This window comes from Phaseolus vulgaris, chromosome 9, assembly GCF_051622355.1.
Source record: "Phaseolus vulgaris cultivar YP4 chromosome 9, ASM5162235v1, whole genome shotgun sequence".
Classification (NCBI taxonomy): domain Eukaryota; kingdom Viridiplantae; phylum Streptophyta; class Magnoliopsida; order Fabales; family Fabaceae; genus Phaseolus; species Phaseolus vulgaris.
The window spans coordinates 38887954-38912139 of record NC_143506.1 but is presented as its reverse complement, the minus strand read 5'-3'; the positions used below and the strand labels follow the sequence as shown (position 1 = coordinate 38912139).

The window sequence follows — 24186 nt, the reverse complement described above, 5'->3', positions numbered from 1 at the left end:
TCACATCAAATTATCCTTAAAATTAGAAAAAAATGTGTTAAAATATGGTTCCATAAGCTAAAATTATTTTTTTAATTAAGAAGCTTGGAATTTATTATGATTTTTTAAGTTTAAAGGCCTTAACGAAGGAATTAGAGAATTTTAGTGAATTCACAATTTCTTTATCTCTAAGTAAAATCCAGAAATTGAGAGAAGAATTTAATATATGTAAAACTTAATTAAAAATAGCAAAAAAATTCAAATGAAATGTAGTATAAACATTTAAAATGGGAGAAATTTTTTTGTTGCTAAGTAAAGATAGCCTGGAAATTAATACACATTCAAGTATGTTAGATGATTTAATAAAAGAAATACACAGTTTTGATCACTGAAACTTAAAAAAAAATCTATTTTAGTCCATCAATTAGAGAAAAAGTAAAATTTTATCTCTGAAATTTACTACCTAAAAAGTAAAAGTGCATTCTTTTAAAGGTTAAAGGGTAGTGTGTTTTTTTACATTTACTTTACAACCAATAAAATATTATTTTAATAATCTTTTATATTATTTAATTATAATTTTTTTTAAACTACTTGTTCTAATCATAATTCAGTTTACATAACATTACTATATCAATTACCGAATAGGATATTGTTTGTTTTGGAGTTTCGTTACGGTTTTATCCTTAAAAAATGTCTTGACAAGATGAAGAAAGAATGAGTATATAAATTGTATTGTTTGTTTTGTAGTTTCGTCACGGTTTTGTCCTTAAAAAATGTTTCAACAAGATGAAGAAATAATGAGTATATAAATTGTCCTAACTCGACTCTTAAGCGATGTGAGACTATATTGACAGGCGAGTCGAAGAAAGAATGAGTATATAAATTGCCCTAATCTTTGACTCCTGAACGATGTAAGACTATATTGACAATACCGAAAGAATGAGTATATAAACTGCCCTAATCTTTGACTCCTGAACGATGTAAGACTATATTAGCAATACCGAAACACTATCTTTTACTTAATTGAAAGCATAATTAAGTTTTTGAAAGCACAAAGAAGATGCACAAGTTGATGAGAAGACAAAAGGGTATAGTGAGTTGGTTGAGTCAAAAAGGCAAATTGAATAAGGAGACAGAAGGAACTAATCTTCCTCCATTCTTAATGGATAGGACACAAGTGCAGAAGTGAGCTTCTTCTTCTTCTTGATATCAAGATCCTTTTGAGCATGAAAAGTGACCACTCATTCAAAAAAGCAGCTAGCCCATGCAAGAAGAGAATGGGCTTGACATGATTGATGAGACCCAATGAAGAATTTGATGGGCCTTTTCTTTTTGTGGTCTTCAATTACCATATCTCCTATGGAATCCTTCATTTCAATGTTCACCTTTTTTATTCAATTGGTTGATGGAGGCATGGGAGCATTGGAGATCCTTGTGATCCAATTCCAACAACCTATCATCATCTTCCTTTGCCCAATCAATGGTAGATGCTGCAATATTATTTTATATACTTCCAAAGGAACTTTCCTTCCAAGGCACTTTCCGGTATGGGACCTTTCAAATACATACAAACCAAATATTCTTTATTTGCATTCACAGAATGTAGTAGAAATTGTATCACTCACATTTCAGATCATTTGATACTATGTTCATCACAAATTCCTCCATCCATTATAAATAAAGATAGAAGGAGATCACAACTTTAAATCACATCTACTGATAGGTCTATCTTCACGACGAATATATAATAACATAGAACTTTTGTTCCGATACGTTAATATAGTCTTATTCGCGTAGGACTCGAGGTTAAAGACAGTTTAAATACACATTATTTTCTTTCTTAATTTACCAAGACATCTTTTGAGAATAAAATCAAGCCATCTGTTAGAATCGGAAACTCTTTCTCTTAATTCTTCACTGGGACTATTGTTCCGATAGACACCAGTTTACTCCTTTAATCCTTGAACTCATATATTTCAGTAAAATTATTTGTATTTGTATTTTTATTTTTAACAATTGTAATATGAAATAGTTTACTGTTAGATTATCAAGATCAATACTCTATAACTTATAATACTATGTGTCAGTAAAAATTTGAAGTCTTAACTATTAAGTATAAGAGAAAAAGTTAGGTTTTGCATCAATCTAAAGTTGAAAATATATTGTTTTTCATGTTTAATTTATGTTTTGAAAAGTCACATTTCTAATTTATATATGCTTCCTAAAAATATTATTTAGGAACAACGTCCCCCACAAAATAGTTCTTAGAAAATTTGGGAATTTAACCCTTTTGATTTTAACAAATATTTTGTTGTTATAAAAATAGTATATTACTTTTATTAAATATTTTAATTCAACGCAAAAGTATGGTTACTATTTTTAACAATATTTACATCAAGCTAAGAAAATCATAATTTTTTGAATTCATAATTTATAGAAATCATGATTCACTTGCATGAAAAAAAAATTGTAGAATCTAAACATCATTTTAAAGTAAATAAAAATTGTCATTAAGTTTATTTTTTATTATTATTAATCTTAACCATGTGTTTGATAAAATCGAATATAAATAATGCGAATAAACATAAAATCTATAATATTTTATTTTTTTACTTTAAAACTAGAGTATTATTTTAATATAAAAACATATACTAAATATTTTTTTTATTAGCTGAAATGATCTTAAAAGTTGATGCTTATACTTTTAAAAAGAAGAAATAGTAGAACTATAAATGAAGCATAGCATGCCCTAAACTTGAATTGAAAAGTAATGCATTCACGTGTTGGAGCGTTGTGCATGTCGAAAGAAGGTTTAATGCTATTCTCATCCCTCTTTATCTTCTTTTTTTCTTATGGTTCTCAATTCTACACTTTAAATTCTAAATTCTTGCACTATTTTCTTTCTTTTCAAGTTTATACATAAAGAACAATATAATTTTAGTACATTTATTATAGTTTTTAAATATATTTATCTATTATATTTTAATTTTCCAAAAAAAACATGTAAACATACATTTTAACATATATATCACTATAAGAAAATCATAAAATAAAAATCAATTTTAAAAACAAAAAATAATTAGTTGTTATAGTGACTAAATTAAAGACACTAAATTTTTTTTTGATTTCTAAATTAGTTTCTATTATTGATAAATAGTTTCTAAATAATTGGTAGCTAATTAGATACCAATTTAGAAACTATTTATCAATAAACTAATTTAGAAACCAATAATTTTTTTAGTCTCTAAAATAATCTCTAATTTAGTCACTATAACAACTAATTATTTTTTGTCTATAAAATTAGTTTATATTTAATTATTTTCTTGTAGAGTATTCACACATAAATAATTATACATGGATATTATTATATATCCAATTATATAGTTACAAATTTGTTTTGAAAATTAATAACTTTATAAATATATTTGTGTATATTTATAACTTAAATATGTGTACAATTTTAATTATAGATAATAAAATATATTTTTAAATATATTTTGCTATTTTTAATGAATGTTTTGAACTTGGAATATAAAATGCAACTCTTGCTTAATTGCATGAATATTAAAAAAAAAACATATTTTCAGGTAAAGAATCAAATGTGTTGATATTTTAGTTAATTTTAATCTTAATTTTGGTGGACCTCATTATATTCAAGAGGATTTTTTTATGAAATTTTTTTTATTTTGAAATATAGATTTTTTTGTAATTGTTACATGGATTTAACCTAGTTTTATCGGGTATGTCTTATTTTTAATAAAGGTAACATGTTACACAAAAGATGTCAACTTAATAGAGATATTAATACTAATGATTATATAAAAATATTTTATTTGATAAAAAAAAACTATACCAAAAGTTTATATGCATAATTTTTCTTTCATGAAACTTAAAAATAATATATTATTTTTAATTTGAATTTAGTTTAAATTATACAACAAGAAAAATATATCCACATTATTTTGTTATCAACTTTTTTATATTGATTTTTTTTTTAAATTATGCAAGACACATTTTTACTCTAAAAAAATCAACAAATTGATAAAAATGAACAAAATTGATAATAACATATGTTAAAAAAGTGAATAATTAAGAAAATGATAATAGTTTAAATATAGATTTTAAAATTAATAATAAATTCCAAGTTTGCTTAAGTTTTAGAACTAAATATACAATAAGGTTATGGTTTAGTTGAACTTTGTTAATGTTCAAAACCCTAATTCTTATGATATTTTAAAAATGAAAACTTTACAATATGAGATATATGTCAATGCTTACCCAAAACTATTCCTCATGTCATATTAAAAAGGGGAAAATAATTCTCATTTTTATATATATTTTTTGCTGAAAAAGGAAAAAGAAAAGAGAAACAGTTATCCATTAAGAGGAAAAGTCAACTTGACATGCATAAAACCTCCCCACCCACACGTGCAACTTTTCATTCTCCCATACTTCCATATCATGACAAAAAAATAAAATAAAACAAATAAAAAATATTGCAAAACAATTTTCAAGTGGATAATGGTTTATTCAGGTTCTATACCCATGTTTTTCACATCATATTTAATAGTTTTATAATTTGTCAAAATTATAAAAAATAAATTTATCTATCAACAATAAATGTCGGCCACTAATAAAAAAAAAAAGCTACTTGTAGTCTCTCCATATGTACAGTGACGGATTATAATATATATATATATATATATATATATATTATACTATTTACATAAATTAATATAAAAAACAAAGAAATTTTTCATTATCATAAGTTTATTGATGCAATTACTTTCACTTAATAATAAAATATTGTTTATACACATAAAGTAATATGTTAATTATTTTTTATATAACTAATTTAGACACAATGAATTTGTTTTTGATATTCTACCATGAAAGAAACTAAATAAGAATAAAGTACGAAAAAAACTATCTTATTAAGAAATCAAATATTTATTGAATTTCTTAAAGAAGAAGATAAAGAAAATAAAATATTAGAAGTACATAAAGTTATTTATAAAAACAAATTTCAATGTGAATATTCAACACATTAAGTTTTATAGAATGATTATAGAGATTTACACTAGGACACATAAATCTATTTATTGGGCTTCGTCATTCTTCTATCAGTCCATAACTCAATACAACAAACTCATATACAAAATACATACTTTAATGTTCACATTCTTTAGGCATACGGGCCAAAAATCCAAAACAACAATACATGTAGATATAAATAAGAAAATCAAGAATTCAACTTTGCAAGATACACAAAGAGTGAGATAGTGAAGGAGGGTAGCATGCCAAGTTCACATGTCTCTAACTTCGAAGTAGTTCTTGTTCTTGACGACTATGTCATACATGTGCATGGATCTGAACCTGTTGAAATCCTTTGGGAGGGAGATTAGGTGAACGGTGGAGCGTTTGTGGAACTGAAGTAAATCAGGATCATCATAGTAACGTTCCCACCCTAGTGTACTCAATTTGTGCTCCAACACTGTGTAGGAAGTGATGATTTCATTGCTTGCAGAGTGAATCAACACCTTGCGCTCAGAGTTAGGATTCTCCACTAGCCTCACCACACCTTTATTGAAAACCCAAACCCCAGACATTCTTGGATTGAAATGAGAATTAGTTGAAGAAGAACAAACAAAGTGTTTTTTTAGTGTTTCAGAAGTAGTATGCAATGTAAAATGAGGAGGGGAGTATGGGGTATTGATATATATAGTAAGGGAATGGAGTAATGGGTAAGATGAGATTTTTCTTTTATTTTTATATAACATAATGTGCAAATATGCAATATTCTATGGGTGATAAAGACAATATAGAGTATAAGGATGTTTGGATATGAGTACAACTAAGGTGGGACCTACAAGAAAGAGTATCATAACTATAAACTTTGTAAGTTTGAAATAGAGTTCAATTCACCACCCTTGGTCTTAATTGCATTGGGAGAATCTTGATTCCCTTAACCATTTGCTATGTCCAAAGTTTTGTTACCCCCATTTAAAGAATCTTTGTTTTATAAGAAGAGAATATTATATTTAGTGTGAGTATTATTTATACATAGTTGAGAGCATATTTTCACATGAAATATATAAAATTAAGCTCATTATTAATTTAATGGGGCCAAAAATAATCTACCATCCAAAGTATCACAAATTTGTATCATTAAATGTTGGTGAAGAAAAATTTATGTATGATAGAATGTGGAAATTGTCATTTGGGGTGAATATGACTGTGGAATAAATTTATTTAAGAAAGAAATGAGGATACTCATGCACGGTAGACTCAAGTGAACAATATGCCCTTTTGAAAAAGTTTTTTATGGTTTGTGGGGGGAGGATATCCAGAACATGGTGGGAGTGGGGACCAAAGATGAAAGAAATTGATATCTACTAATTCTAATCGTTAAGTGTGAAAAATAAGCATTGTATGAAATTCATGTGTGTGTTGGAGATTTTCCATGCATTTGTTTTTGTTGTCTAATTTTTATTTTTTGTATAAAAGATTTTTGTTTACCTAATTATAGTGTTGACTGTTCAATCGCCATCCTTCAAATAATATCATATAACTTATGGAATAAATAAATAAACAAATAAAATGAAAGAAAAACGTGAGATACAATCATGTAAGAAAAATATTATATATTTATGGGTTTGTGTGAGAAAAAAATACATAATTGATGGGATAAGAGATCAATGGATAATAACAAGGAAAAAATACATAATTAAATCTATCAAAATCCTAATTCTAATTTAACCATGGCCAACTCATGCACTATAAAATGTATTGCATTGTAGTAGATTATTTGTGAATTACAAAGGATGAAGCCAATAAATTTGTTTGGAAGATGGGAAAATATACATGATTACAAGTTGAGAGTGAATAAAGGTGGAGCTAGATTCCAACCTAAGAGGCATCAAAGTTGTAAGACTTTAGGACACATATTCTCTTGAACCCAACATCTTGGTCGTGATTATGCATCAATTAGCCATCTCCTCCTCATGCCACACGGTCCTGTGACTACGATTCCTAATAATAGTGACTAAAATCTTATTAATTTTCCATATATTATGACAAAGGTTTCTCTTGTAGTCAATTAACTTAAATTCCTTTGGGTGTCAATAGGGCCATGTGAGAGTTTTCAATTTCTAATGTTTTTGTCAATGTAGTGTAATTCTCTAAATTCTCAATGAATGCACCTCATAGTTACCAAATAATGCAATTAACATGACTTGTTTTATTATTTTTTAACATTTGAAACACAAATATGAGATTTCAAACAACAAGGTAAACATTTTATATATTTTTCACATTTCAATTAATGATGCTTGAAGTATGTATTTAATAGTAAAACTTGTCAACATAAATAAAATAAACTTAGAAATGTCATAAATTTGTTTTTTTTTCTCTAAGTTTGTAAGATTCTTCCCATTTCCAAATGCCTCCTTAATGATCTAATAAACTCTTATCTAGAAAGTAAAATCATATCTTGTTTTACTATTTCAATTTGAACATAAATAAAATCAATTGCAACTAATGACATAGATAATAAGGTGGCACCAAAACTTGTTAATTTCAAGCACTTAAAAAAATTTCCTTTTTAAGCTTTTTTGACAAGCTAATGTCAACATTTGACATTATTACTTTTGAGATTTTCATCTATTTTTTTGGTGCAATAAAGTTATTGGGAGAACATATGCTTAGCCCGAAAACAACAATCTTTGTATACATGTTGCTTCTTTTTTCCCATGTAACATTGAGAATCACAAAAGGTTGGCTTCACAATCGATGAAAAACATCCCCCACAACACATGTTTGTAACAAGCCCATGTGATTGCCCCATAGAAAAGTCAAAATCATGGTCATATATCTAACAAAAACATGATACTTGCATGTATCACATCCTTCACATATATCCTTCCATATTAGCCTATCATTTTAAAAGAATGGTTTTACTAAGTAAAGATAGTTATTGACTAGGGCTTTAATTCATATAATAGGTTTTTCTTAGGAATTTCAGAGTAAATCTAAGTTACACATTGAGTAGAAATAAAAAAAGTTGAGTAACATGTAAAAAAAAAGACTCACAAACACATTACTTTAAGTTTTTGGGTTGAAGATTATGTCAATAACTTATATGAGTTGATGAACTTTCAATACATGACAATTTTTATATTGTACTTATCTTATCTGAGTTGGTGACTAAGAAAAACTATATATATATATATATATATATACTTTGATATCATTGTATTAAGAATTTACATTATGGATAATAATTCTGGATAATATAATAGTATTTGATGTCACAAAATTTTAATTTATCATATGGTCTTTGAATCCTTTTCTTTGTATTAAAGATATAGTTTTTAGTTTATTATTTTTGTCGTATGAGTTTATATTCCCTTTTACTTTGATGTTGATATAAGAAATCCATACAACAATTGTCTCGGGGTGAATTTTGCGAAAAGATTAAGTGAGAGGGTCCATAAGGATCAACTTAATTGAAGAAATTAGCCAACATAGTAAACCTGCACATCAAAAGAGTTGAACACATGACCAAACGAGCTCAAAGACAAATATAACTATACATATCATATTTGGTTGCCCGACTTATACCAGGGTTATGATATGACTATTGTATTTTGCGAACAATAAGTTTCATATGTATTGTGGTGATGTATAGGAAGGTTGTAGGACTACGAGAAATGGAGACTGATTTAGTTTGGTCAATCTTGTCTAAACTGTGTAAATCTTTCAATTTATATGAGTTAAAGTACGCTTCTTATATATTATTATTTTTTGTTGATAAAATAATATACAATTTTCTATTTGGTTTTCACATGATTTTTTTTTTCTTTTCCTAAATATTAGTATTTTACATTTAATTATCACATTTTAATGATGTTTTATTACCGAAGATGGTAAGATGTTAGAGTAACTATGTTTATGTGTTTTATATTTTGGATATCCATATTCTATCTTATAACTTAGATAAGTTATTACTCATAAAATTAATTAGGCAACAAACAATAAATAATAACACTTAACAAACTCATTTGTCTTTAATGTCATGGCTGTAGTAATATGATATATGATAACATGCATGTAATCAATAAGAAAATATTTTAATTATTTAGAAGTTTATCTCTAATAATATAACTTATTTTATATGATAAATCATATATTGATCCCACCTATTCTAGAAAGACTCTTGAACTTGTTCTCAACATTAATATTTACTTATTCTTTACACTTTTATTTATTTAGTAACTGAAGTGTCATTGAAACCTCTATTTGGTGTTATGTTCATTCTTTATTTTTGTCTACATTTGACATAATTTAATTTATATGATGTAGTGGTACAACTAATAAAGTGGTTATAATAATAATAATAATAATAATAATATAATAATAATAATAATAATATAATAATAATAATAATATAATAATAATAATAATAAATACAATGCATTATTCTATCATATTCTTTTGTAATTTTATTTTTCTCTCCAGATAAATAAGAAAGATAAAAATTACAATAAATAACAAAATATGATAGTTATCAAGTTTTCTCTTGCTAGCTAATATATGTGTTACCAAACCCCAACCTTTGGCAAATGAATTTATTCTACGGTCTAGTATCACTATAAGAAAATCATTAAATAAAAACTAATTTTATATATTAAAATAATTAGTTATTAATTGACTAAATTGGAAATCATCTTATAAATTAAAAAAATTATAAAATAGTTTTTAAATTTGTATCTAAACATTAACTACCAAGGTTTAGCTACTAATATTTTAGATTATAAATTAATCCTTAGAGACTAACACTACAAGAAAATCATTGAATAAAAACCAATTTTAGAGACAAAAAATAATTAGTTGTTATAATGACTAAATTAGAGACTACTTTAGAGACTAAAAAAATTTGATTTATAAATTAGTTTCTATTATTGTAAAATAGTTTCTAAATTATAATTTATATTTTAAAATATTGGTAGCTAAAATCGTAGTAACTAATTTATAAACTATTTTTTATTAATAATAGAAATCACTTTAAATATTAATAATTTTTTAGTTCCTAAAACAATATCTAATTTAGTTAATTAATAACTCACAAAAATACTTGATTACTTTTATTTAGTTTTTTAATGATGATAATAAGATTAAAGCTAACCACAGATTGATTTGTTTGTTAATCTATGTTGTTAATTAGGTTTGAGATTAACTTTGATTAAAATAAAAAGATGGAATAAAGGGTTCTTTACAAATATTTATTTATTTTGAGAATAAAGTACTAAACATAAGGAATGTAGGATCAATTCTCTCATATTGTGCAATAAAGAAACTCATCATAATTAATTAATATCTAATTAACGTACCAGATTAAAACTCATACGATGTATTTTATAATGATTTTTCAATTTTTTATGTAAACAATGGTATAAAAAAATATTTTGATTTATGCGCATTATTTTAAAGAGTACAATAAATCTCTTTTTATTACTTATACTACATGAAAATATTTATACCAACAAAAAATATATTGAACAAGATTTTTATAAAACAATTTAATACTAGCTAGAATTTAATAATAATCATATATGATAAATTTGGGAGTTCATAAAATTATCTTAAGATTTGTTGATTTAATTGTAATTATATCATTTTAGCACTATTGTTTTCACATGTTGTCACGAAGCTTCTAATTTTTGCATATAATACATTTTTTCATACTTTTTAAACAAAATTATGATAACTTTTAACTTATAAACTAGGAAAACCAAAGTGTTTCCTACTCATGTGTCACAAAGTTAATTATTTAAAATATTAATACAATATTATATAATATATATATATATATATATATAGTATAACATGTTAATTAGCAAAACTTCCTTTATATACTTAAAAAAAAAAGTGTGCTTTTACAAAATTAAATGATTATATTGACAATATTTTTCTTTAATAAATAACTTTAAGAAAAGAAAAAAAAATTGAATTCATAATAAACCAAAAATATTTAATAAAAAATTTCATCGACTATCTTAATTCACTAATAGCCACCTCCTTAATTAATAATATAATTATATATAAAATAATTTCAAATTTTAAAATTCTGAAAGGAATTTAGAGAAAGTGAAACTTTTTAATGAAGTATAAATTAAATATTTGTAACCTGTATAGAAAATTTTGTCCTTTTATTCATTTAAAATTTATCTGTGAATAAAACTTCAAGTTTTACATTAGCTAATGAAATAACACCATTTTGTAAAATGTTATTGTAAAATGATGTCACTAATTTCAACACATTTATCAGCTCAATAAAATACATAAAAATTGAAACACGTGATATTAAGAGGTGGAAGAAAATAATTGAATGATAAAATTAATAAAATAATGATAATTAAGTGACAAAATGATTATAATTAACTTTTTTAACTGATTAAGAATATTTTTTTTATACTATTACTGACCATATATATATATATATATTAATTTAATAAAATAATTAAAATTAAAATTAAAATTAAAATTTCTTTATTTCATGCAATGAATGTAGCTGTAAGATTTTGTGTTAGAATGAATGCTTCTTTGTAATGGATGGATGACATGAGAGACAATAGTTGGTGCAGATTCCTATGAATAAAAAAGGATCAACCTACCATTAATGCCTACTTTTTTTAATTTTAAATTCTAACTAAATATTAAAAATCATAATAAATTGTATTAGAAGACACATAAAAATACTACATAAATATTTTTTTATTAAAAGTTATTTTTTATATTCTAAAGACGTTTATTGACATTCTTTTTCACCAAATAAAATATAAGCACTATCTCTTTGTACAACCTTCTTCGAATCCAATTTTGTGTACAAAACAAAACGCTCATGGATTTTAAATTGTAATTGACAAACGTGTAAGATATTAAATATATTTTAATATAATTGCAAATGGAAGTTTTATATAATAATACAAGACATGTATATAAAAAAAATAATATTGTGTGATTATTTTTTACTTGTATAGACAAAGTGGGTCTAGATAGTACTTTGAATTCGTTGTATAATTGTTGACGTATCGGTCGTTTGGTTTGTTTCTTGTTCTTCACTTTAAGTCTCATTCTTTAATTTGTTGGTGCTCGGTCGGGGTTAACCTGCAAAAGGTTCAAAATTGACCTACAAAAGGTACTTTAACGATCAAGTAAATACTTAGTATAGGAAGTGTATATTAAGAAATGATTAAAAGCATCCCTTAAACTTTTGTCTATGATTTATTTATACTGTTTAGTCATAAGTCGTATGTTGTAATGGGCAGAATTAATCATATATGAGTGATAACTTGTTTTTAGGAAGGTTCTCTGATTTTTCGAAACGTTACCTGAATTTGGTACAATGTGTCCCGAATTCTCATGAAATTCTTACAACTCTCTTAACTGCTATTTACTTTCATGGCTTTGAATTTATCTTCAACCGGTCCATCGGTCACCGATGTCGAGTGATATAGCTCGTCCGATACCAATGCATTTGTAATTAAATAATTTTATAGTTTAATAAATAAAAATAATTTCCTTAATTAATAAGACTTATCACATAACTTTTTTTAATCCATTCTGACAAAATTATATATTTTCATAAAATTATATTATTTTAATATGATAAAAATCAGATACAATGGTGTCAGAATACTTAACTTTCCGCTTTGTAAATAACAAAGAAAATAACCAAAAGGACCTGCTGGATTGCAAATTTTTCTATATTCTTTGAATGACTTAAAATTTCATTTATAACAAAGAAATACATATTTAAAAATAAAATATTATACAAAAATCTTATAATTAATCATAAAAGTGTAATATATATTCAACATTAATTTTATTCTCTAGAAAATTTAGTAGGTATCAATAATATGCAGCGAAAATATTCAAAGTGGATAATGGTTTATTGAGCATGTGTTTCACATCATGTTTAATAGTTTAATAATTTGTCAAAATTCTAAAAGAAATAAATTATGTGTCAACGATAAATGTTGGCCACTAAAAATAATAAAAATAAGCAACTTGTAGTTTCTCCATACACAGTGAGGGAGTATAATGTGTCTATGTTGTAAGATTTATATAAATTAGAATATGGAGTTTAATGTATATGTTTTATAAGATTTATATAAATTATAATAGAAAACAAAGACAATATTCACTACTATAAGTTTTATTGTAGCAATAATTTTTACCTAATAATAAAATGTTATTTATAACTTAAAATAATGTATTAATTCATCACTTTTTTATATAACTAATTTAGATATATATGAATTTGTTTTTGATATTCAATAAGAAATTAAATAAAAACAAAGTAAAAAAAACTTGATAAATAAATCTTTCCATCAAGAAATCAAACGTTTATCGAGTTCCATAAAGACGAAGACAGAAAATCAAATAAAGAAAATATTATAAGTATATAACGTGATTTTGATAAATGAACTCACGAAGTAAAATTTAATGTAAATATTCAACACCCAAGTAAGAAAACTGGACTTTGATTACAATGTTTACATAGATTTACATCAAGACATACACATACACTCATCGGACTTCAGCATTCTCCTTCTCCTATCATATCATAATTCAATATGACAAATTCATATACTAATTACACAAATTAATGTCCTCATTCTTTAGACATAGGTCATAAATCCAAAACCAAACAATCATGTAGATATAAATAAGAAAAATAAGAAATTCAACTTTGCAAGATACACAAAGAGTGAGACACGTGAAGGAGGATAGTATGCCAAGTTCACATGTCTCTAACTTCAAAGTAGTTCTTGTTCTTGACGACTATGTCATACATGTGCATGGATTTGAACCTGTTGAAATCCCTCGGGAGTGAGATTAGGTGAACAGTGGAGCGTTTGTGGAACTGAAGTAAATCAGGGTCATCATAGTAACGTTCCCAACCCAATGAACTTAGCTTGTGCTCCAACACTGTGTAAGAAGTGATAATTTCATTGCTTGTAGAGTGAACCAACACCTTGCGCTCAGAGTTGGGGCTCTCCACTAGCCTCACCACACCTTTATTGAAAACCCAAACCCCAGACATTCTTGGATATAAACAAGAACTAGTTGAATAAGAACAAACAATGTGTTTTTCTAAGTGCTTGAGAAGTAGTGTACAAGGTGAGATGAGGAGGGGATATGAGGTATTGATATATATAGTAGTGAAATGAAGTAATGGGTAAGATGGGATTTTGTTTTTTTTTTCATTTTTGTTTTTATTTTTATGTATGTGCAATAAAAATTCTATGGTGGTTTAAAGACAATATATAAAGTATAGGGATATTTGGATGTGAGTACAGCTAAGGTGGAACCTAAAAGGAAGAGTATCATAACTATAAATTTGTTAAGTTTAAAAGAAAGGGGTGTTTGAGAGTTCATTTTGTCACCCTTTATTTTAAATGGATAGGGGGAATCTTAATTTTCTTAACCATTTGGTGAGTTCAAATTTTTTTTAGCCCCACTAAAAAGAATATTTATTTTATAAGAAGAGAAAATTATTCTATAAATAAGATTGGAGTTAATAATATAAGAACTTGGTGTGAGTAATATTTATACAAAGATGTTGAGAGCATATTTTCACATAAAATATTAGTAAATTAAGCTCATTATTAATTTAATGTAGCCAAAAATAATCTACTATCCAAAGCATCACAAATTTGTATCATTAAGTGTTGGTGAAGAAAAGTTTATGTGTGATAGAATGAGGAAAAATGTCATTTGGAGTTGAATGTGGCTATGGAATAATTTTCTTTAGGAAAGAAGTGAGGATGCTCATGCACAGTGGACTCAAATGAACAATATGCTCTTTTGAAAAAGTTTTTCTATGGTTTGTGGGGAGGATATTAAGAACATAGTGGGAGTGGGGACCAAAGATAAAAGAAAGCATGGTAGGAAATCCATGTGTGTGGGAGATTTTCCATGCATTTGTTTTTGTTGCCTAATTTTTGGTTTTTGTATACAAAGTTTTTTGTTTGCCTAACTATAGTGTTAATTGATCCTTCAAATCATATATAATTCTAGAAATAAAGAAATATATATATATATATAAAAAAAGAAAAATGTGAAATAAAGTGATGTAAGAAAAAAATTATAAAATTATGGGAATTTGAGTGGAAAAATACATAATTTATGGGACAAGATGTCAATGGATAATAACAAGGAATAATAAAAAAAATCCCCAACAAACAAGCTAAATCTTTGAGTGAAATGGTTTTGAAAATGACTATATTCTAACTATATCCAGAATATATTTGGAAATTGTTGGTCTATTGAACTTCATTTTATGGAACACAAGTTATAATATTACCACAAGAATGAGAGAGGATATATAATAACAACATAAATTTGAACATTTTTGCTAGCTTCATTCATTAGTTGGTGTCTCATTAAATCTATCAAAATCATGGTTTTAATTTAACCATGACAAACTCATGCATTATTTTATGTATTGCATGCATTACATCATGTGTGAATTATAATTATAAATTATGTATATATCTTTTATTAATTATTTTGTAACTCAAAGATGAAGTCAACAAAATTTCTTGGAAGAGAAAATGTGCATGAGCACAAGTTGAGAGTGAATAAAGGTGGATTCCAACCAAACCAAAAGTTAAACTATCAAAATTGTAGGACTTTAGGACATACAATTTCTTGAACCCAACATCTTGGTCGTGACTATGCATTAGTTAGCCATCTCCTCCTCGTGCCCCCATGGTCCTATGACTATGATGCCTAACAATAGTGTCCAAAGTCTTATTAATTTGTCATACATTACGACAGAGAGTTTGATAAGGGCTTCTTCTTTAGTCAATTTAGCTTAAATTCCATTGGGTGTCAATAGGACCACGTGAGAGTTTTCAATTTCTAATGTTTTGTCAATTAGTTGATAACATAACTTCATATAATTCAACTCTCCTATAAACGCAATGCATTGTAATCCTCTAAATTCTCAATGAATGCATCTCACATCATAGTCACCAAATAATGCAATTAACATTGCTTGTTTTATTCATTTTGAAACACAAAAATTCGAGATTTCAAACAACAAGTTAAACATGTTATACATTTTTCATATTTCAATGAATGATACTTGAAGTATATATTTAATATTAATATTTGTCTACATAAATAAAAATAAACTTGAAATTGTCATAAATCTCAATTTTTTATAATAAATTTGTAAGACTCTTCCTTTTTCAAATGCTTCATTAATCCTCTAAAATACTTCTACGTAGAAAGTAAAATTACATCTTATTTTATTATTCTGAGCATCTCAGCTTGAATGCAAATAAAACTAGATGAAACTAATAAAATGAAGAATGAGGTGGCATCAAAACTTGTTAATTTCAATCACTCTAAAAAAATTCTCTTTTTGAGCTTTCTTAACAAGCTGATGTCAACATCTGTCATTATTACTTTTGAGATTTTCCCATATTTGTTTGATGCAATAAAGTTGTTGAAAGAATATTTGTTTAGCCTAAAAACAACAACCTTTGTATACATGTTGATTCTTTTATCCAATGTAACATGTTGGCTCCACAACATGTGGAAAACATCCCCCACAACACATGTTTACAACAAGCCCATGTGATTGTCCCATGGAAAAGCCAAAATTCTAGTCTCATATCTAACAAAAACAATATACATGCTCGTATCACATCCTTCACATATATTCTTCCATATTAACCTCTCATTTTAAATAAATGGTTTTACTCAGTGAAGATAGTTCATGGTCAGGGATATATGTCATATAAAAGGTTGCTTTAGGGAATCCAAAAGTAAATCCAGGTTACACATTGAGTAATAATGAAAAAAAAGAGTAGTATATAAAAAAAACTCACAAACTCATTACCTCATAGTAAACAAAATATTTTAAAAATAAAATACTATAAAAAGTCTTATAATTAATCAATAAATGTAGAAATATATTTTATAGTTACATGTATCTATTTAATAGAAAAACAACTATATGAATTGCTTGCCTATATACATATTTTTTTAAAACAAAATTTGGGAGATCATCTCATCTACATCTAAAATATGACAAGATAAAGATGAGTAAGAAGCTTTTAATTTATAAGAATATTATTTTGAACTTAGACCTCTCAATTTGATAATTCTTAAAATTAACACTAAACTAAGTAAATTCAGGTTGATTATTCTCTCTCTAATGATCAAATTCAAAATAGCCACACACATATTAATCAATCAAGTTTTATACATATTCAACATTAATTTTATAATCTAGAAGATTTAGTAGGTATCAATAGTATGGAGCAAAAATTAAAACTGGACCGTTTCCTTAGAATTTGGGCCATGTTACATAGGCCGAAATAAATTACTATTTGAAACCCCTAAATTGCTATTAAAATGTCCACTTGTGTAATTCACTCTAGATACAAGTTTTCTTAAGCTTTGTTTTAATAGTAATAAAACTGTTTATAATTTAAATTACCTCATTTAATTAAAATTAATTAACTGCAATTAAACCATTCATTTCAATAATAAGACAATTAAATATAATATAGATTCCTTTTTTAACTGAAATTAAATTCAGTAAGATAGAAGTTGTCTATGTTCTATAATATAACAATATATAAAGTAAAAAATAACTCTTAAGAATATGTTTTTTTTTTAATTATTTCTTTTTAAGTTTTGTTAAAATAAAAATCGAAATAATTTTTTTTTTTTGCAAAAATAGTTATTTTAAAACATAATTATAAGGAATATACTTTTTGTAACTACCTTTAGTCTTTTATTTTTATTTCACAATCTTATCCTTTAATAAAAGGTGATATGTTTTTTTTAAATATATTTATTGAAAATTTTAATTAAATATTTTTATCTCTTAATAAAATAGAAAAAAAAATCTCTTATTTAGTAAATTACTTATCTGCACAAATTTCTTCTAAATATAACTAAATAACTTTTCTACCTAAAATAACTAAACATGGATTTGTTTAATTATTAAATCATTCTATTACTTTTTTTTTACAATTTTAATTAAAAATTGTGGACACATATACAATTTAACTTTTTTTAGAGAAACCGCATAGTTACCGACTTTTAAATTTATTATGTTATTTTTAATTACCATCAAACACTACTTTTTTTTCTTTTATATTTCTCTTCTCTTGTAAAATTAATACATGAGATTATATAACAGGAAAATACTACAAATATATCAAATTAAATTTAATAAATGATTTTTTATAATAAAAATGTAGTTATATAAGCGCAATAATATTTGATTATGCTAGTTATAACTGTAATAATAATTTTTATTTTTTTATCAACAATAAACAATAAATATATGTGAATCACTTTAGGGATGACCTAACTCTTATACAAAACACACGACATTTAACTTTTTCTACATCACACACCCCGCCAACACCTAAATAGTATTTAAAAAAAACTAGAAAGAACCCCCTAGAACCCTCGCTCTTATATTCAAACAAAACATCATCTTCATACAGACCAAAGTAGGGATGGCAAAGCGGGGCGGATCGGCCCGCGGTCCGCTGGTAAAAAACGCGGGATGGACTGACCTTTTCAACCTGTTAACCCGCATTAGCCTGCGCAGGCCAGCAGCGGGGCGAGCTGGCCCGCTAACCCGTAAGAAAGAAAAATTGGCACTTAGCAGCAGCATGGCAACGTAATTAGATTTTCACAAAATTTCAAAAAAAGAAACACAACACAATCGCGTCAATATTGTTTATGTTTAATGTTTTTGAATTAATGTTTATGTTTAATGTTTTGGAATTAGGTATTTTTAATGTTTTGGAAGTGGAAGAATAGTGATATTTGATATTTATCTTAATGTTTAATGTTTTGATGTTTGACTATGTTTGAAAAGGAAAAAAAAATAGGTTTGATAGTAACAAATATATAGGTTTAATTTAACAATTTTTTAAGAACAAAATATAAAAAAAATATTTAATTAAAAAAAATGTGGCCGGCCCGCAAACCCGTGAACCAGCTCTTATGCGGGGCTGGTTGGCCCGCCCCGCATTTTTGCGAGCCAAGCGTGGGACGGACCAATGCGGGGCGGGCTGACCTGCTTTGCCACCCCTAAACCAAAGGATCAACACACCTACAATAATTATTATTATGAAAGAAATTACCCTTACTAATCAAAATTACCATGATACAATTATGACAAAGAGAATTTGTATCATAATTTATTTATTTACTATTAGAAAAAAAAAGTATACACTAAAATTCAAATTATTTATTTCTCTTGAAATTAAAAACCCTTTTTGATGGCTTATAAATATAATATTTTTTTAAAACTTGGAATAAGTAAAAGAATGGGTGAGAGTTTGTGCGATTGAAAAGAAAAAGAATTATTGGATGGAGAATATTTGGTTATATTTTATGATGAACTTTGAATAAACAAAGATTTAATGCTATTCAGAATAAAGTCCCTAACCTAAAAGAATCACGAATCTCTTCATATTAAAGCATTTTCAGAGAATTTTTTCGTAATAAATAAATCTTTTATTTTTTTATAAAAATTTTATTTTAAATATCACTATACAACTTGACATCTCATTTATGTTGTCACCTCAAATAACAATAATTATTTATCATCACACGAAAAAAATATGATTTAAAAAAAAATCGAATAAAAATACGAAAGACTAGACTAAAATTCATATGTTAACAACTACTAAATAAAAACCTCTATAAATAAATCATAAATTAGTGAACTTATATAATAAAATAATTGCTCTTTCATATTCTCAAAAAATATAAAAATATAATTGTGTTGTAGATTTTTTTAAAAGGTAAAAATTCAACATATTTTATATACGTAATAAGATACTTAAAAAGTTCATAGACTTCTTATCATGTTGACTAAATATACATATTATACATTTTTAAGAAAATTAATATGTAATATGTGTATTATGTATATATGTTAAATAATGTAACATTAATAAATTATTTTAAAAAATATATTTCACAATAATTTTTTTAAATAAGATATAAATTTATCTTTTATAATTTTATACGGTTGAATTTTTTACTGAGAAATTTTTGAAATTATTTTAATTTTACTTAATTATAATTTACAAATTTCAAGAAATAACCGATTATTATTATTTTTTAATTATATCTTTATTATTTACCAAATATTTTCTCTCTCACTCTCTCTATATATATTGTAATATAGAAATAAAGAAGGATAAAATGTAAAGTGTTATAAACATTTTGCTAAAATAAAAGAAATTGATTGATTTATCTATGAAATTTAAATACATTATAGTAATTTTAATATCTTAATGTCAATAAAACTATCCGTTAGATTTAAAACATTGTTTTAGTTAAGTTGAAATTTAAATTAGTATAAATTAATAGTGCCTTTATCAAATGGACGAATCGAAATATTAACAAAAAGCGCATTTGGTGTAGTGGTATCATAGTACCCTCCCACGGTACTGACCGGGGTTCGATTCCCCGAATGCGCAATCTCTTTTTATAATATATTATTAAAATAAATACAAATTAAAATATTTAAAATCATAAATAAATACAAATTCTAAATTATTTAATATATTATTAAAATAAATAAATTTTCTAAATTTTTTAAAATCCTAAATAAATACAATTACTAAATTATTTAATGTCCTATTTAAATAAAAGTCTGAAATAAATAAAATTTTGAAACTATTCTAAATCTTAAATAAAATACACATCTTAATTATTTAATGTGCTATTTAAAAAAAATATGAAATAAATAAAATTTCTAAATTTCAAAATCCTAAATAAATACAATTCTTAAATTATTTAATTTTCTGTTTAAATTAAACTCTGAATTAAATAAAATTATTAAATTATTCAAAATCCTAAATTATTTAATTCTCTATTTGAATAAAAGTTTAAAGTAAATAAAATTCTTAAATTTTTAAATAAATACAAATCCTAAATTATTCAATGTCCTACTTAAATAAAAAATCATCAATAAATAAAATTCCTAAAATATTCAAAATCAGGATTAAATAAAATTTCTAAACTATTTAAAATTATAAATAAATACAAATATATATTTTTTCTATTTAAAAAATCTAAAATAAATAAAAGTTCTAAATTATTTGATGTTCACTGAAAAAATATAGAAAATCGATTATGTACCTTTACAAAGACACCACAACATCGTTTATGTGAGTGGAAAAAAAATCAACATCGATTATGGATACCAGAACACCAATGTTCACCGAGAAAAAATTATGGATAATCGATTATCTACTTCTTCAAAGACACCACAATATCGATTATGTGAGTGAAAAAAACCAACATTGATTGATAGCCAATACATTGATAACTAATTAGATACCAATTTAAAAACTAATTTATAAATTTTATTAATAATAAAAACTACTTTAAATACCAATATTTTTTTAATCTTTAAAATAGTATATAATTTAATCAATATAGTAACTAATTATTTTTAGTATCTGAAATTGATTTCTATTTACTAATTTTCATGATATTTTTTAACACCAAATTGTCTTTTGAACACAAAAGAAATATCTTTTATGATAATTAATATTTCATTCTATTTTTTTATTTGCAAATATTTTTATGTGTTTCTTTTAACTCAATTAATTTTGTATGACTGATATTTTTTTCCTTCATTGAAGTTTATGTGTAATAAATCAATATTGTTAGAAGCTATCTATTTGTTACTTTCTTTTTGTTGTTTCTTTGTCATATTAGGCGAAACACAAGGGAACTTGTGTTGAGTTTTTTTAATTTCAATTAGTGTCTTCAAATAGTGTGCAATGGTTAAAAAATATTGGTTTAATAATAAGAAAATTTGTTCATAAGGATAAAAAAAAAACTAATTTTGTATTGTTAGCAATTTATACAAGAGAGTAAAAGCCTCAACAAAATTACTTCTTTAAAAATATATACTTATAAAAATTGTTTTGAGAAGTAAGTAAAAAGAGTAATTTGATGTTTGGCTAAAAATAACTTTAAAGAATATTTGTCATGAGATTTCATCATAGTAAAATTTCCAATATCTAAACATAATCTTAGTGATTCATTAAGTTTAAAGAGTCAATACAAAAACAACCTATCTTTCTTTGTTATTGGTGAAAACATCTTTATCTTTTAAAGAAAAAAAAAGTATTTTAAGTTGATTTTTAAAAAAATATAACTCAACCTCATTTCTTGTGTATTTTCCACATAGTTAGGAGATAAAAATAAAATAAAAAATTGAAACTAACTTTTTTATAAGTTAAAAATAATTTATGTACAAAATATTTTTAATAAAAAGAAACAAATATCATAAACATGCACTTCAAAGTGTTCTTCACATTTATAACTTTGTTTAACAAATGTATAACTTTAAGTTTGATTAAGACTGTTTAAAAGCTTACAAGTACATACTTCTCTAATAGAGCCCAGGAGATAAAATTAAAATAAAAATAAAAATTAATTTTTTATAAGTTGTTCCTATTAGGGAGGTGAGACTTAGAGAACTATTGAAATCTACGTCTTCCTCCTTTGATTAGGCAGGTTGCTAAGGCCTTATTAGGATCCTTCTTGCCTCCGTGCTTTTCCTTCGACTCTTAGTTTCAGGGGAATGTCAAATGGAGGAGGCACCTGCAGAAGACACTTCGACACTAAAGTCAATAAAGCGGGTGATCGACACTGAGGTAGATGCACAGTAATAAATGATGTACCTTTCTCCTTGAAAATCTTGTTATTTATATTATTTTAATGGACTTACCTTATTGGATCTGATTAGTGAAATGGATCACACTTATAACTGTATTACCTAATCCTTAATGAGAGATCAACTTCACTGAACGTTAATGGATATGTGTGTTGGTTGGCCGGATCGTTCATGGTAGTTTCCCTCATGTATGGTCAGATTTCCCTTATCTCGGTCAATTTTTCTTGATCTCGATTAAGATAGTTAAAATTAATTTATATCCAAAATAATTTTAATAAAAAAAATATCATAGTCATACACATAAAAGTGCTTTTACATTTATAACTTTGTCTTTTAACAATTGTATACCTTTAAGATTGATTAAGACTATTACTAAGCTTACAACAACATCTTTATCTAATAGAGTTGGTTCAAATTCTAGAAGATGAAATTAAGTCGATTGATTAAAAAAAATTAAATATTTTTTCTTCATCTCACATTTAATTTTTTTTTTTTTATATTTAAAGTATTGTTTATTTTGAAATTTAAAATTTATCATAATATTATTCTTAAAAAATATTCCAAAAAGTTAAAAAAGAAAAATATATTTAAATTACATTAACTCTTAAGTCATATAAAATATTAAACTTGTGAAACTAGTTTTATTAAAAAAAAATCTTTCATTATCATAATTTTCAACCAAATTATTAGTAAATGAAACTATTGAACATGTCAAAGTAGTTTTATTGAAAAAAATCATCTTTCATTTTCACAATTTCCAATGAAACTATTAGTACACAATACCAATAGTAAAATCTTATTCCACTAACTGAGATCACCAACATGAATCACAAACGATGACATTCCATAACATTAGAATCAAAACTTGAAATAGTAAAATCTTATTCCACTAAGTGAGATCAGCAACATGAATCACAAATGATTCCATAACATTAAAATCAAAACTTGAAATAGGAGTTTATAATCTTACTCTTTTAGCTGAAACCTTTTTTGGACTTATGTCCGTGTCTAAACTACTTTCATCAGCTTTTTCTTATCTCAGTGGCTGTTATGCAATGTCTCATGTCTTTTCTTGCATAATCACACACCCTCATTTACTCTTTACAAATGTCTGATCACAAATAATCTCTGATCATTTTCTCTGTTCAACTCATTTGGCTTCTATCTTGTATACTATGTTCTGACATGGACAGAGCAAAACAAGAGGTGGAAATTGGAACACCATATGACCATGAACCTTGATTTATCACCATTATTATCGGATCATGCAATTCTCAAGGAGACCAAGTTTTGGGGTTCGATGAACCTGACTTTGGCAAGATATTGTCAATGTTCACCAAGAACAGATACACTACATCACAGATTGACTCAGATTTCATGTTTTTTTCCAATTAAAAAAAATTACTGTCAATGTTCTGATACAAACAATTCAATATCCATGATTA

General features: G+C 25.3%; 2 protein-coding genes and 1 non-coding gene across 3 annotated transcripts; 1 reads left to right on the top strand and 2 right to left on the bottom strand.

Annotated features, from left to right (window-relative positions):
- Positions 1 to 5003: 5003 nt before the first annotated feature.
- LOC137821314 (flowering-promoting factor 1-like protein 3) lies at positions 5004 to 5665 on the bottom strand. The gene has a single exon (XM_068625834.1). The coding sequence runs from the start codon at positions 5586 to 5588 to the stop codon at positions 5286 to 5288; it is 303 nt and encodes a 100-aa protein (XP_068481935.1). The 5' UTR covers positions 5589 to 5665; the 3' UTR covers positions 5004 to 5285.
- Positions 5666 to 13510: 7845 nt separating this feature from the next.
- On the bottom strand, positions 13511 to 14176 carry LOC137822855 (flowering-promoting factor 1-like protein 3). Its single transcript, XM_068627861.2, has one exon. It carries the CDS (start codon positions 14087 to 14089, stop codon positions 13787 to 13789), a length of 303 nt encoding a protein of 100 aa, XP_068483962.1. The 5' UTR covers positions 14090 to 14176; the 3' UTR covers positions 13511 to 13786.
- Positions 14177 to 20454: 6278 nt separating this feature from the next.
- TRNAG-CCC (transfer RNA glycine (anticodon CCC)) lies at positions 20455 to 20525 on the top strand. The gene has a single exon. It is a non-coding gene; the product is annotated as a tRNA-Gly (tRNA).
- The last annotated feature ends 3661 nt before the right edge of the window (positions 20526 to 24186 follow it).

Excerpts from the sequence above, each read along its gene's own strand:
- LOC137822855 (XM_068627861.2), bottom strand. The coding sequence starts at position 14,089 with ATGTCTGGGGTTTGGGTTTTCAATAAAGGTGTGGTGAGGCTAGTGGAG.
- LOC137821314 (XM_068625834.1), bottom strand. The coding sequence starts at position 5,588 with ATGTCTGGGGTTTGGGTTTTCAATAAAGGTGTGGTGAGGCTAGTGGAG.